General features: G+C 48.6%; 1 protein-coding gene across 3 annotated transcripts in view; it reads left to right on the top strand.

Moving 5' to 3' along the window:
- LOC141270530 (uncharacterized) overlaps window positions 1-14,961 on the top strand; it is a 58,946-nt gene extending 43,985 nt beyond the window's left edge. For all 3 annotated transcript variants that reach the window (XM_073680570.1, XM_073680569.1, XM_073680568.1), the window contains one exon: window positions 11,360-14,961. In XM_073680570.1, the coding sequence (XP_073536671.1) occupies window positions 11,360-12,588 (1,229 nt within the window). In that variant the 3' untranslated portion in view covers window positions 12,589-14,961. The remainder of the gene's footprint in view (window positions 1-11,359) is intronic.
- The last annotated feature ends 260 nt before the right edge of the window (window positions 14,962-15,221 follow it).

Here is a 15,221-nt window from a genome sequence, read left to right as displayed (position 1 = left end):
ACATACTGTCTGCGTGCGCAGTCATTGTATCTTGCGATCACCGCATGCGCAGTGACACTGCAGCGGTGACCGCAAGATACATTGACTGCGCACGCGCCGGGACCTACAGGTCACAGCGCGTGCACACTGAAGCTGGTAATCACACAGCCTCAGTGAGCACACACCGGACCAGCAGCCCGACGTTTGCAAATGCGCATGAGCCCCTCAAACATCGCACTTACCGGAAACAGTATTCAAATGTCATGGGCGGTGCCAGCACTAACTGAACGCGGCGCTGCCCATGACTGAATGTGAGAATCACACCCCTATGACTGAATACAAGCAGGTAAGATAAAGTATAAAACGATATAACATCATTATACTACCACCAATTTTCATAAAAACAGCTTGTTAGTGATGCACATTGCATCACTAACAAAGCAATGGGGGCAGTTTACATAGCTACTAGAATGTGACAGGTTCCCTTTAATAGCTGTCCACAAATATCTGAAGGGATGTCACAGTGTAAAGAGATCATCCTTATTCTCATTTGCACATGGAAACACGAGAAGCAATGGAATAAAACTGAAAGGGAGAAGATACAGATTAGATATTAGGAAAAACTTTTTGAGAGTGATCAATAAATGGAACAGGCGGCCATGAGAAGTGGTGCGTTCTCCTTCAATGGAAGTCTTCAAACAGAGGCTGGACAGACATCTGTCTAAGCAGGTTTAGTGAATCCTGCATTGAGCAGGGGGATGGACATGATGACCCTGGAGATCCCTTCGAACTCTAACATTCTATGCTTCTATTTAACCCCTGAGGGATCCAATCACTATAATGAGGCAGCAGAGTTACTCTGGTCTCCGTCTGGTTTCTGTTTGGCGCTATCTGACTTTTCAGAGGTGCCCAAAAACCGTGGTCGACCACGCTTTTATGCACGCCGAAAAGGATGGACAGTTGGACACTGTCAGATCATAGGTCAGACAGCGTCCATAGTGCCTCGATCTGCTTCATTATAGAGAATCGACGCCAGGGGTTCCGTCAGAATCACGTATTTTAGAGATTTACACGGTGTAAGCGCTCAGCGTAGAGCGCTGGATACGTTGTAGCTGAGCCTTATTGTGATCAACAAACAAATCAACAGCAGGTGAAGAATTTGTTTCATTTATTTTTTATGCCGTTCCTCGTGCGGTATAAGTGATTAAACGACTTTATTGTTCGGGCCGGTGCGATTGCAGCAATACCAGATTTATACCAGGTTTTTTTATGTTTGGCTGTTGTCACATGCTAAAAAAAAATGCTTTTTTTTTTGCAAAATGAAGTTTATGCATCGCTATATTTTGAGAGCTATATAATTTTTACAGATTTCTGCCGACAGTCATGTGAGGGCTTTTTTTTTTTTGCTGGGCAAGTTGACGTTTTTATTAGTACTATTTTCAGGCACATAACATTTTTTGATTGTTTTCTATTCCGATTTTTGGGAGGCAAATAGTTTTTTCTTCTTTGTTGTTTTTTATATACCATTCACCTTGTGGTAAAAGTGATAATACAGCTTTATTCTTCGGGTCAGTGAGATTGCAGCGATATCACATTCATATAATTTTTTTATCTTTTGACTCTTCTACACAATAAAAACAGTTAAATATTGTTTTTGCATCACTTTATTCTGAGAGCTGTATGGTGGCTTGTTTCTTGCCGGACAAGATGATGTTTTCAGCTATACCGTTTTTATTTTCATTGATCTTTTTGATCGCGTTTTATTCCACTTTTTTTCCTGAAAAAATGATGAAAAACATAGTTTTTTGCAACTTTTTTTTTTTAATATGGTGTCCACTGAAGTTCACAGATAAGTACTGGGACGGCGTTACCAAATGTGTGTACTTTTAGTGTTTGTTTTTGTTTTTACAACATGCATTGCAATACATGAGACCTGGGTGATTACACAGGCAGATCTCCTGTTACATACAGCCACAGGCCACTGTACATGGCACACCAGGAGGTCATTGTTTGACCTCTGGGCGCCATGACAACCATCGGCTTCCCATGATTTCGTCACAGGGGTGCTGATGGGGGTGAGAGAGGGAGCACCCTCTCTCTCACAACCTATTAAATGTCACAATCGTTCTCGATTGAGGCATCTGAAGGCTTGATGAGCCAGGAGCGGTGCTGGCACCATCCCTGGCTCTGACTGTAGGAGCTCAGCTTTTAGCAGCGCCAAGCTCCTGCGGCGATTGTGCAGGAGGTGCTGATATTTCAGCACCTCCCGTACAATCATGCTGTGATTGGTCAGTCTGATTGGCTGACCTATCACCGCGCCCTGATTGCGGGGACCGCTGGCATTGGTCTTCACACCTCTTCCTGTTACTCTCAGCTGTCAGTGACAGATGTAGGTGACTCGCCCCCTGGGCCGTGGGGCACTCGGATCCGGGCAATAGGGGGAACGATGGGAGTAGTAGTGGCAACCCGGTTCCATGGCTCAGGGTGGTCAGGCCAGTGGTAGTCCGTTATGTGTTGTTTATGTCCGACTACGCCACCCGTGGATTTGCGGTTATTAGGAACCGCCGCTGCATGCAGACCGCTGGGGCTGATGAGATGTGCAGCTATGGTAGTGTGACTCCCCACGGGAAGAGTGCGGCCCCAGGGCAGTATAGTGGATGGTGGGAGTGATGGTAGTGAGAGTCCCAGTGATGATATTGCTGGAGGAGCAAGGAGCACACAGACAACAGGTTGCAGTCCAGGGTCTTTACTAAACAGGAAAACTGACCCACAAACAGTCCCAGCTAGGAGGGGACCTGGATGTCTGAGAGCAACGGGGAAATTGGCCCTGGTCAGGGTGAGGGTGTAGGCCTACCGTGCTTTCTGCGCTCCTTCTGGCTATCTCCTCCTGATAGGGTAACAGCCCACGTTTCCAAGCTTTCCGTGTATTCTCGCCTGTATGGCCTGCGACGTGGGTTCCTTTCTGCTCCCAGCCTTGTACTGCTTTACTGGTCCCTTCGGTTGTGGCAGGGCCTCCAGGCTTCTTAGGCCAAGGAATGTACAGTCCCTTGCGGACTGGTTCTCTGCTGGGGGATGTGGAATCCTTCCAGCCTCAGACACCAAAGTCTGGTAAAGCTAAGTCTTTCTCTGCCAAGACAGGCTCTCTTCGCCTCTTGTCTCTGGCTTGTGGCTCTCCTCCTGCCACACTTCCTCTTAGGTGCAATCAACTTTCTGTCCCTGCTCCACTCTGGGACACGTCTCAAAGCTGAGACAGGCAATCCAGTTCTCTCTAACCCTGCCCCCAGCACCAGCTTTTATAGGGGCAGCCTGCTCCCCCTACTGGCCTGAGACAGGAGGCATTGCATGCTAATGTTCCCCTAACCAGAGAACCTCCCCCTTGCTCTCAGACACAGCTTTATTACACTAGTGGCATCCAGGTAGGGTGACACATTCCCCCCTAGTGAAATTTAGTACTCCGGGACTAGACAGTAAACAAAGATAATATACATAACAATAAAACACTAATAGACAGACGGCGCACAAATTGAGTTCTTTAGGTCACAGTGTGGCCTGTGACCGGGTGTTCATATCACCAAAACAACGGGGAACCTTAACCAGGTGGGGGTCTGTCCTACCCCAAGTCCTTTACAGTCTTAGTTCATTCCTGGGTTAGGCTCCGAACGCAGTCCATACAAGGTCCCGGTTATAAAAAGTCCATAACCTGTGAGTCCTTACGGTTGCTGCAAGAGACTGAAACACAGAATTACCGAACATGCATGTAACTTTGCAAACGATTCAACATTTGGCAACAGGGTTATTTACAATTTAGTACACTCTATATTCTCCAGCGAGCGGGTATCTGTCCCTTTGTGCTCCTGGTTGACCTCCTTAACCCACTGTCTGGTGGTGGACCAACCTGGCTTTCCCCACTAGCGTTAGGGGTACAGCTACCAGCTGGGTGTACAGGTAAGGCAGGCAGCTGTCTGCGGGTCCTTTGGCTTACCGCAGGCATGGCAGGCTCACTGTCAGCAGAGGGTTGACTCTCCTGGGCTGCTGGAACAGGCTCTTCTGCCTCTGGAACCGCTTGCTCCTCTTCACCTTCCGGCTCTGGTGTTGGTTGTTGCTGTGCCGGTTGCAGGAAATGCAGGACGGGTACCACTATAGCATCATTTATGCGAGTCCAGGACTGAGGGAACTCTCCGAGAACGGTGCTGATCATTTCTTCCCTGTCCTCTGCGGGTTCAAGGTCACTCTGATCCTCTTCTGCACTACGGAGTTGTTCGGGGCATCTTTTGAGGTGGTCTCTGGAGACGGTGCTAGTGGTTTCTCCTCCGTCCTTGGTGATCACACACACCTTTGGGTTGTCGTGGTCAGACTGCAGTACGGTGTAGGGTTCCCTTTCCCACTGGTCGTCCAACTTATGTAGCCTTCTTTTTCGCTTTAGGACTTGCTCACCAGGTTCTAGGGGACTAGCAGGGGCGTGTTGATTGAAGAGTCTTTCTTGCTTCTCTCTCACCTGGGCCAGGCTCTTCTCCACACTCTCCTGTACCTTCTTGTACTGCAGTTGCCTTTCCGTATCCCAGTCCGCATCCGGGGAGGTGTCCTCAGGTATTAGGACTCCCATCTCCAGGTCTTCGGGCAGCTTACCTGGTCTAGCTCGCATCAGGTAAGCAGGGGTGCAGTTTGTAGCGTTCACCGGGATGTTGTTGTACATGTCTACCAGGTCCGGCAATTTTTCTGGCCACAGGCTGCGTTCCTCCAGGGGCAACGTCTTCAGGAGATCAATGACTATATTGTTCATCTTCTCACACATCCCGTTGGTTTGGGGGTGGTAAGGCGTTGTCCGTATTTTCTTACAGCCATAGAGGTTGCAGAACTCCTGGAAGATTTCAGCCTCGAACGCTGGACCCTGGTCTGTCAGGACCTGTTCCGGATACCCGTGTGGACGGCAGAAGTATTGCTGGAAGGCTCTGGCCGCTGTTTGGGCTGTCAAGTCCTTTACCGGGACCACCACTAGAAAACTGGAATAGTGGTCCACGATTGTCAGGGCATAGCTGTATCCTGACCGGCTGGGAGCCAATTTGACATGGTCCAGAGCTACCAGCTCAAGAGGCTGCGTGGTGACAATGGGCCTCAAGGGTGTCTTCTGGCTGGTGCGGTCCTTCCTCCTCAGGTGACAAGGGCCACAGTCTCTGCACCATTTTTCTACAGCTCCTCTCATACCGACCCAAAAGAATCTTCCTCTTAGCAGGAACTCCAGTTTCTTCCAACCAAAGTGTCCCGCTCTGTCATGGTAAGCCCCCAGGACCATAGCTGCATCCCGCCTTGGGACCACGACTTGCCAGGTCAGCTCGTGCGTCCGGTGGTTGACAATCCTTCTGCACAACTTGCCTTCGTAGAGGAACAGCTTGCTCTTCTCCTTCCATAGCTGCTTGGCTTCCTCTGGGGCATCTGGATCTAGGCGGGCGTCTTCCCGGGTCAGCAGATCTTTCACCAGGCGGACTGCAGAGTCACTATCTTGGGTCTCGGCCCAGCTGTGGTGAGGTAGGGGATTCATCATCACAGTTGTTAGATCCTCCTCCTTCACGCGGTGAGAGTGTTGAGCTTCTCCATACCGGTGAAACGCGGGGAGTTCTACCTCCTCCAGCTCTTCTGGGTCTTCGTCACCTTCAGGTAAGTGAGGCATTCTTGATAGGGCGTCCGCGTTGGCGTTGGTTTTGCCTGCCCGGTACTTGATCACGAAGTCATAGTTGGAGAGACGGGCCATCCACCGCTGTTCCAGGGCACCCAGTCTTGCATTGTCCAGGTGTGTCAACGGGTTGTTGTCCGTGTACACGGTGAACTTTGCGGAGGCCAGGTAATGCTTGAAGCGTTCCGTCATAGCCCACACCACCGCCAAGAATTCTAGCTTGAAGGAGCTGTAATTCTCCGGGTTCCTTTCGGTGGGCCTCAGCTTCCGGCTGGCGTATGCGATCACCCGTTCTCTGCCCAGTTGGTTTTGGGACAGTACGGCTCCCAGTCCCACATTACTGGCATCTGTGTGGAGAATGAAAGGCTGGCCATAATCAGGGTAGGCCAGGATCTCATCCCCAGTGAGGGCCAACTTTAGCTGGCGGAAGGACTCCTCTTCCGGTTTATCCCACTTGAAAGGTGGCTTTTGACTTCTGGACTTGGACTGTCCGATCAGGAGGTCCTGCATAGGAGCTGCCATCTTAGTGAACCCGGGGATGAACCTTCGGTAGTAGCCTACCAACCCGAGAAACTGTCTCACCTCTTTGATGTTCGAGGGGCTTGGCCAGCTCTTGATTGCCGTGACCTTGTCAGGGTCGGGGGCCACTCCTTCCGCGCTTACCACGTGCCCTAGGTACTGGACCTTTGGTTTCAGCAGGTGGCACTTCGATGGTTTCACCTTCAGGCCATAGCCTGCCATGGCTTCGAACACCTCAGCCAGGTGCTTGAGATGGTCCTCGTAGGTCTTCGAATAGACGATCACGTCGTCCAGGTAAAGGAGGACCGTCTCGAAGTTTCGGTGCCCTAGACAGCATTCCATCAGCCGCTGGAAGGTCCCTGGTGCGTTGCAGAGCCCGAAAGGCATACAGTTGAATTCGCTCAGTCCCATCGGGGTGGTGAAGGCGGTCTTCTCCTTGTCAGCCTCTGCCACAGGAACCTGCCAGTACCCGCTAGTAAGGTCCAAAGTAGAAAAGAAGTTAGCAGATTTTAGTGCGGCTAAAGACTCTTCTATTCTAGGCAGCGGATATGCGTCTTTGTGGGTGATACGGTTGATTTGTCTATAGTCCACGCACATTCTCATGGTGCCGTCTTTCTTTTTGACCAGAACCAAGGGGGCTGCCCAGGGGCTACAGCTGTCTCTAATGACCCCAGCTTCTTTCATTTCCCGCAGCATACCCTTGGCGTTCTGATAATGTGCAGGGGGTACAGGTCTGTGCCTCTCTTTTATTGGTGGGTGGCTCCCTGTGGGGATGTGGTGTTCTATCCCTTTTACTCTGCCGAAGTCTAGCGGGTGCTTACTAAAGACTCTCTCGTACTCCTGTACCACCCGGTAGACTCCTTGTTTTTGGTGCAGGGGAGTGGAGTCAGCACCCACGTGGAATTTCTGGCACCAGTCCCCCTTTTGTTTCTGGGAGCCATTACCCTCCGCCTGTGGAGATGGAGGCAAGGGTTCCACGGCCCTGATAGCTTGGTGTTCAACGACAAACAGTTTGGCGAGTGTAGCGTACCTGGGTAAGTGTACTTCCCTCTCCCCAATGTTGAGGATGCGGACGGGCACCCTCCCATGACGGACATCAACCACCCCCCGGGCTGTCAAAATGGTGGGCCTGCTGTCTGAGTACACGGGTTCTACCATGGCTTGGTAGTCTCTACCTCTCAACCCGATTGCAGTCCGACACCAGATCATCATTTCACTTTTGGGAGGCATGGAAATGGGGAATGGATCACTGAGTCTTACGCTACCGATCTCACCACCAGACAGTTCTACCTGCTGCCGTCTCATCAGGGCTTTTATCTCCTTGTTGAGGACTCTCTTTTGGCTGGAACTAGCATTCACCGCCACCTGTTGTAGAATTACAATTACTTCTGAAAGACAATTTTCAATTATGTTAGTACCCACAGTTATTTTAGGGTGACTTTCATGACGGTCAATGTCCACAATAATCACTCCCTGTGCCGGCAGTTCAACTTTACCAATTTTAATGGTCATCTCCTTGAACCCCATCTGCGGCACGGGTAAGCCATTACTGGCGATGATGCTCAAGTTACTGTCTGGATACCGTGTGATATCAGCATCAGTCCAATACTGCTTAAAAAGTACATAAGGGATTGTGGTTACTTGCGACCCAGTATCCAGCAAGGCGCTCATGGGGATACCATCCAGCACCACGGGTAAAACCGGGCGCCCCCCAACGTACTTATCACGCCAATTATAAGGGCCTGGTGATCTTATGCCTGGGGGTCGGCCCTCTGCCCCAGGTTGGACCCGTTTAAATTACAGTACCTGGAAATGTGTCCGGGCTGGTTGCATCGACGGCAAATGGGCTGTCCATCCTCTGCGTAGCGGTCTGTGGGCCTCCCTCGGAACGACGGGATCCTCCTCTGTCGACGCCACGGGACATCCTCCGGACTTGAAGCCAGCTTGATGAGTCTTGACGGGTCCACTTGCAACGCCTGGACGGTCCTGGTCAACGCCGCGACGCTCCTGGTCAGCTCCTGGACTTGGTGGTGCAGGCCTTTCGACGGGGCTTGGTTCAGGGCCTGTGCATCAGCCTCCACGGAGTCCATAGAGGAGGGCGCCGCCTCCTGGTGGTAGGTGATAGCAGGGCGCCGGGGGTTTATAGCGCCACTGGTTGCAGATTCACGGAGCACCCTTATGGCCCTGTCCTTAAATTGGGCAAAGGTCAGGTCGGGGTTCTGGAAGAACATGAGGCGCAACTGGGCCCTGTGGGCGCTGGACAGCAGACCCTCTATGAATTGTTCTGTTAGCAGCTTATCGGTTTCCTGCACACTGCCAGGGTCAGTTTGTTGAATAGCCCTCAAGGCTTCCTGCAGATTTAGGGCATAGTCTCTGATACTGACCTGTGCCCGCTGCTTATATCCATAGAACCTCATTTTAATTTCAGCGGAGGTACGTGTATCAAAGGTACCCCGCAGCCGGGCCAGAATACCCTTCACAGTCCCTTTCTCCTCAATGGGCCATGATTTTACCTCCCTTTGGGCTGCGCCAGTTAACTGCCCTGTCAATATGCTGACCTTCTGTTCCTCTGTCAGGGGGTAAACTTGGAACAAACTATACAGTCTTTCCTTGAAGTCAGTTAGGGCATGGGGCTCCCCTGAGTATTTGGGCAGCCAGGCCGCTCCAGGGATGTAGGGCAAGGAAAAGGGCATCACCGCTGCTGCAGCTGCGTTGGTGGTAGTGGGCGCCTCTGTGTCCGACATCTTCCTCCCCCCCCCTAGTGAAGTGTGGCCTACCTTCCGACGATCCTCTTCTGTAGGCCGCGGCTCCGCTGCTGCTCTGGACGAGGACCTGGCGTCGCACTCCGATGACGTCAGCGTCGCTCTCTCTCCCTTCCAGGACCTTGCGCAGCGTCGGTGCGTGGGGCGGAGCTTTGGATCTCGCGCGGTTTTGACGTCCACGCCCCTCTTCTTCCCGCGCGGCGTCCTGGAGATGGCGTCCGATGGCGGGAAACAGCTGCAGATGGCGGGAAGACGGCAGAAGATGGCGGGAAAAGGTCCAAGATGGCGTCTGATGGAGGGAATCCGCTCCGGATGGCGGGAAACGACTCCAGACGGCGGGAAACTTCGCCACAGATAAGTTACAAAAGTTTTTTTCAGGCACGCAGTACCCGGTGGTTGCGGGCACGAAATCCTGCCGACTACGCCAAAGCTGGGCCGTGGGGCACTCGGATCCGGGCAATAGGGGGAACGATGGGAGTAGTAGTGGCAACCCGGTTCCGTGGCTCAGGGTGGTCAGGCCAGTGGTAGTCCGTTATGTGTTGTTTATGTCCGACTACGCCACCCGTGGATTTGCGGTTATTAGGAACCGCCGCTGCATGCAGACAGTGTGGGGCTGATGAGATGTGCAGCTATGGTAGTGTGACTCCCCACGGGAAGAGTGCGGCCCCAGGGCAGTATAGTGGATGGTGGGAGTGATGGTAGTGAGAGTCCCAGTGATGATATTGCTGGAGGAGCAAGGAGCACACAGACAACAGGTTGCAGTCCGGGGTCTTTACTAAACAGGAAAACTGACCCACAAACAGTCCCAGCTAGGAGGGGACCTGGATGTCTGAGAGCAACGGGGAAATTGGCCCTGGTCAGGGTGAGGGTGTAGGCCTACCGTGCTTTCTGCGCTCCTTCTGGCTATCTCCTCCTGATAGGGTAACAGCCCACGTTTCCAAGCTTTCCGTGTATTCTCGCCTGTATGGCCTGCGACGTGGGTTCCTTTCTGCTCCCAGCCTTGTACTGCTTTACTGGTCCCTTCGGTTGTGGCAGGGCCTCCAGGCTTCTTAGGCCAAGGAATGTACAGTCCCTTGCGGACTGGTTCTCTGCTGGGGGATGTGGAATCCTTCCAGCCTCAGACACCAAAGTCTGGTAAAGCTAAGTCTTTCTCTGCCAAGACAGGCTCTCTTCGCCTCTTGCCTCTGGCTTGTGGCTCTCCTCCTGCCACACTTCCTCTTAGGTGCAATCAACTTTCTGTCCCTGCTCCACTCTGGGACACGTCTCAAAGCTGAGACAGGCAATCCAGTTCTCTCTAACCCTGCCCCCAGCACCAGCTTTTATAGGGGCAGCCTGCTCCCCCTACTGGCCTGAGACAGGAGGCATTGCATGCTAATGTTCCCCTAACCAGAGAACCTCCCCCTTGCTCTCAGACACAGCTTTATTACACTAGTGGCATCCAGGTAGGGTGACACATAGGCACGCAGCTGTTACTGCATATTGTCCTCAGTGACCGTTTTAAATCATGACAGACATAACACGCTGCTGTGTCTGGCATTAGGCAATGATTGAATTGTTTTCATTCTCCTGTGCAAACTAGCAGAAAGTGGCTGTCTGGGGATGATTGGGAGGTATGCAACACCTGATAATTAGGCAGGGTATTTAATCCTGCTCCCTGCTCAGTCCTTTGCTGTTTATTGCAGTTCCCATATGCTATAGTGGTGAGTGGTGTGAGCAGTAGGTTTTACTATATTTTCAGTGGTTTTCTCTTTTTCTCGTCTGGCTACACTTCCTGGGGTTCTTGCAGAGGCACCCATCTGGTCTTGGACTAGGTACCAGCTGCGTTACCAGACACCAACTGTCTGGGTCTGGGAAGGGATCTGCCCAAAGTCCTCCTTCCATTTACTGAGAGCTGGGTAAAGAGTACTCCCAGCCCTCAAGGGCTCACCTAGCTGGGCAGCTTGTGCCAAGTGTGTCTGTGGCTGCACTTTTGCTGGTTTGGTGCCAATTTTGCTGGGTCCCTCTGAACAGCGCATAACAAAAACCCAGTGTTTCACTTGTCCTCCTTTTATTTCTCTTTGCTCCTTAATTTTGCTAGTGAAAATCTGTACAAAAATTTGCTTACTAGTCCAATCTGACACCTGCTCTAAAGTCATGGCTTCTTTGTACACGACCATCCTGCTCCTCCCCTTTGTTTTGTTCTTTGCTATAGTTCATGTAGCTGTCAGAGTATATGAGACAGACACCACCTAATAGCACTGACTTTCAGGAATCATTATGATTTTTCACTGAAAAGTTCATTAGAAAAATTTGGTGACAGACACAGTGAAACATAAAGCTATAAAAGAGGAAACATTTGGAACCCCTGTCTTTGTCAACTAGTAATTGAATTTTCATGCAATGTGTTTCCAGAGGCATTATTTGTGAAAAATTATTATTTTTTTCTTGGCAGATGACTGTGCGTCAGAGGGACATCTGACAGTTGCTGATTTTGAAGCAGCTGATTATAGTATCACACCATATATATATGAAGAGCATGACATTATTCCAGATATACCGCCAGCCCTTCACAGCACAAATCTATCATCTATTCCTTATCAACAGGTCCCATCTTCTGATTCATTACAGACTGTTAAGCAAAATGAAAATGACAATAGCAATGCTAAACATCAAACAGCTCATTCACCGGAGAAGCCATATTCATGTCAAGAATATGGGAAATGTTTTTGTAGCAAAGGAGATCACAGTAAACATAAAAGCAATCACATGGGGAAGAAGCCATTTTCATGTTCAGAATGTGGGAAATGTTGTACCACTAAAGCAAGTCTTACTATACATCAGAGAATTCACACAGGGGAGAAGCCATTTTCATGTGCAGATTGTGGGAAATATTTTACCCAAAAATCAAATCTTGTTACACATAAGAAAATTCACATAGGGGAGAAGCCATTTTCATGTGCAGAATGTGGGAAATGTTTTACTTCCAAAGGAGATCTTGTTGGACATAATAGAACTCACACAGGGGAGAAGCCATTTTCATGTTTAGAATGTGGAAAATGTTTTAACAATAAAAACAGTCTTACCATACATCAGAGAATTCACACAGGGGAGAAGCCATTTTCATGTCACGAATGTGGGAAATGTTTTACTAGGAAAGGAGATCTCTGTACACATAGAAGCACTCACACAGGGGAGAAGCCATTTTCATGTTCAGAATGTGGGAAATGTTTTACCCAGAAATCAAGTCTTACTGTACATCAGAGAATTCATACAGGGAAGATGCCGTTTTCTTGTTCGGAATGTAGGAAATGTTTTAACAAGAAAGCAGATTTTTCTGCACATCAGAGAACTCACACAGGGGAGAAGCCATTTTCATGTTCAGAATGTGGGAAATGTTTTACCCAGAAATCAAGTCTTACTGTACATCAGAGAATTCATACAGGGAAGATGCCGTTTTCTTGTTCGGAATGTAGGAAATGTTTTAACAAGAAAGCTGATTTTTCTGCACATCAGAGAACTCACACCGGGGAGAAGCCATTTTCATGTTCAGAATGTGAGAAATGTTTTACCAAGAAATCAAATCTTGTTGTACATCAGAAAATTCACAAGGGGAGAAGCCATTTTCATGTGCAAAATGTGGGAAAGGTTGTACCAACAAATCAAATCTTGCTGCACATCTGAGAATTCCCACAGGAGAAGGGAGAAGCCATTTTCATGTCCAGAATGTGGTAATTGTTGTTCCTGAAAATCCACTCTTTTTATGAATCAAAGAATATCCATAGAGGAGAAGCCATTTTCATATTGAAAATTGGAAAATGCTTAACAAAGAAATTATTTTTTTCTTATGCATCAGAAATATTACACAGAGAAGTAGCCATTTCATATTTTATTTCTGAGTTTTTTTTATTAACAAATTGTAGAAGAAAACTTACAGTAAAAGTGAAGTCACAAGACTAAAAGGGAAAGTAATTTAGAACACTAAACAATAATAATTAGGAAAGGTACTGTATGCAATGACCAATAAACATCAGCAAGTAGAATGCATATAGCAATCCTAAATATTTCACCATGTATATAGAATACTTTACTGTGAAGGATCTACACCTCGACACCCGCCTGACATCACTATTACGTGATACGGATCCGCACTTTGCACCAACATGACGTACCGCACCCCTCGGGGATATGTAAGGTCAGATTAGTAAAGTTCTGCACAACACTCCCTGTCCTCACGGGTTCAGAAAGGTACTGAGAGTGAGAAGTAGCCCACTCAATCACTGACGTGGCACCACCCTCACTCACATCCCTGACTGGCTGAGAGGCCCCTTTCTCTAGCCCCAGTGAAACAGAACATTATCAGTCTGGTAGAGCTGCCACTAATTCCTATTTGATATAAGCCCCGGTCCGTTAATGGGTATTATATCGGGCCAGAAACATGCCCCGGTAGCATGGGAATTAAATTGACCAACGGACGTGGATCGAGATTAGCCCAAGGTTAAATTATATATTTAAACCCCTTACTAGACAATACACTATATACACAAGGGTTAAACATACATAATGATCAGAGATGCAAATACAACAGTAGTGGTACAAAAGTATGCAGATATTAAGAGTCAGTTGAAAGACCTGGCTTTCGGGGGAGGGGCTGCCACATGGGAGGCCTGTGGTTCCCTCTGTTGAGTGACTTTTCCTCACACGATATGTCATCGCGACCTCCCAGAGAAAAAAGCGCGAGGCCCTGATTTACGCAAGCATTTAACCCCTTTGGTGTCACTCCCCTTTTGCCCCCTGTGCTGGACCTAAGTCCCCTCCCTAGGAGATTTGTAGCTAAATCTCCGAAAACCTATGAAAGATCATAACTCCTTTATGGACAGTCCTAGGAAGGCAGTTCTGGTGTCATTGGATCCATCTGGGTCACTGCTACGCGTGGAGACTAAACACAGCTGTACTATCTGATTCCTAATAGATGTTCTATGTATTTCCCTATCCCTATTTGCTAGAATGGATTGAGACCGAGGTGAACATTCACCGTGTCCTGGGGATCTTGGAAATATATGTGCTGTACAGCTAGGACGTATTGAATATCCATAACTCAAAATTCATATCTGTCTGAACAAAGGGGACCGCTTTGCTTGGATCCACAGGGGTTCTTCCTGTAGGAGCTTACCAGCTAGCTGGTGGAGGTGTATATCCTTGGTTTGAAACTGGCCAGGTGTCTCGTTACAACAACACAAGCTTACAGGATGATTGATGGTGTTTTATTAATCAGATGAGACCAACTGGGGACTGGTTGGTTCCCTTTTTAACTGTCCTAATCAAGCTCAATAGCATGTACCCACACCTGATATCAGACCACATAGACGAGCGAGGCGTCGGACCACCCCTTTAAAACTTGTAACCAAGGATTAATAAACCATAATCTTAGATAATTTGCGCTGAGCTGCTGGATAATAAGACAGAAAAAGGAATAGAGATAAAATTGAATAAAAAGAATTTATTTAAATAAGATTTAAAATATGTAAAAAATGACTTCAGATCCGTTTTGAAAGAGTAAATAACCAGATAATTGATTTAGGGACAGGATTTGATGATAGGAGAAAATGGAGTCCGTTTGATAGGAGGAATCCACCCGAGATTGTCAAAGAGGTGGACTAGTTCTATAGAGCAACCCTGGATGGAGAGGAAAGGTATGTGGGTTAGAGTGGGTTGATGCTCCGAGTTACTGGCCTTTTAGGAGTGGACTGTTGTATTACACACATGAAGCAGTTCCTGGTAATCACTGCAGCGGTCTCAAGACAGAGCACAGGCACCCCGCTGTGACAGGCCCCTTACTGGCGATCCTCGTTACCAGGTAAATATTGGCAGGTTAATATTACAAATTACATAACCCTTAGCCCCTCTTTTCTTTGTATTTATCTGAGTTTCTCTTGTGCACTGGGTACCTTCTGCGTACTTAGCTACCCGGCAAAGCCGCATTAAGCACCAATTGTCAGGAATTCTATTTCACAGTCAATCAGGTAATACAACAGTCCACTCCTAAAAGGCCAGTAACTCGGAGCATCAACCCACTCTAACCCACATACCTTTCCTCTCCATCCAGGGTCGCTCTATAGAACTAATCCACCACTTTATCTAATTATCTAAGATTATAGTATTTTTAAAATCTGCGACAATTGTGGTATTGTTTGCAATTCGCTGCAGTCCTGCCGGTCATATCCTTTTAGCGCCACTGTATTTTCTTTTTTGCTTAAGGATTAATAAACAATTGTCTTTAATACTAAGATCCATCTGTTTGTATTGTCTATATGATA

This window comes from Phyllobates terribilis, unplaced genomic scaffold, assembly GCF_046119375.1.
Source record: "Phyllobates terribilis strain yellow unplaced genomic scaffold, ASM4611937v1 Scaffold_5__5_contigs__length_657084704, whole genome shotgun sequence".
NCBI lineage: Eukaryota > Metazoa > Chordata > Amphibia > Anura > Dendrobatidae > Phyllobates > Phyllobates terribilis.
Note: the sequence above shows the minus strand (reverse complement) of the source record. Positions and strands in the feature narration are given on the sequence as shown.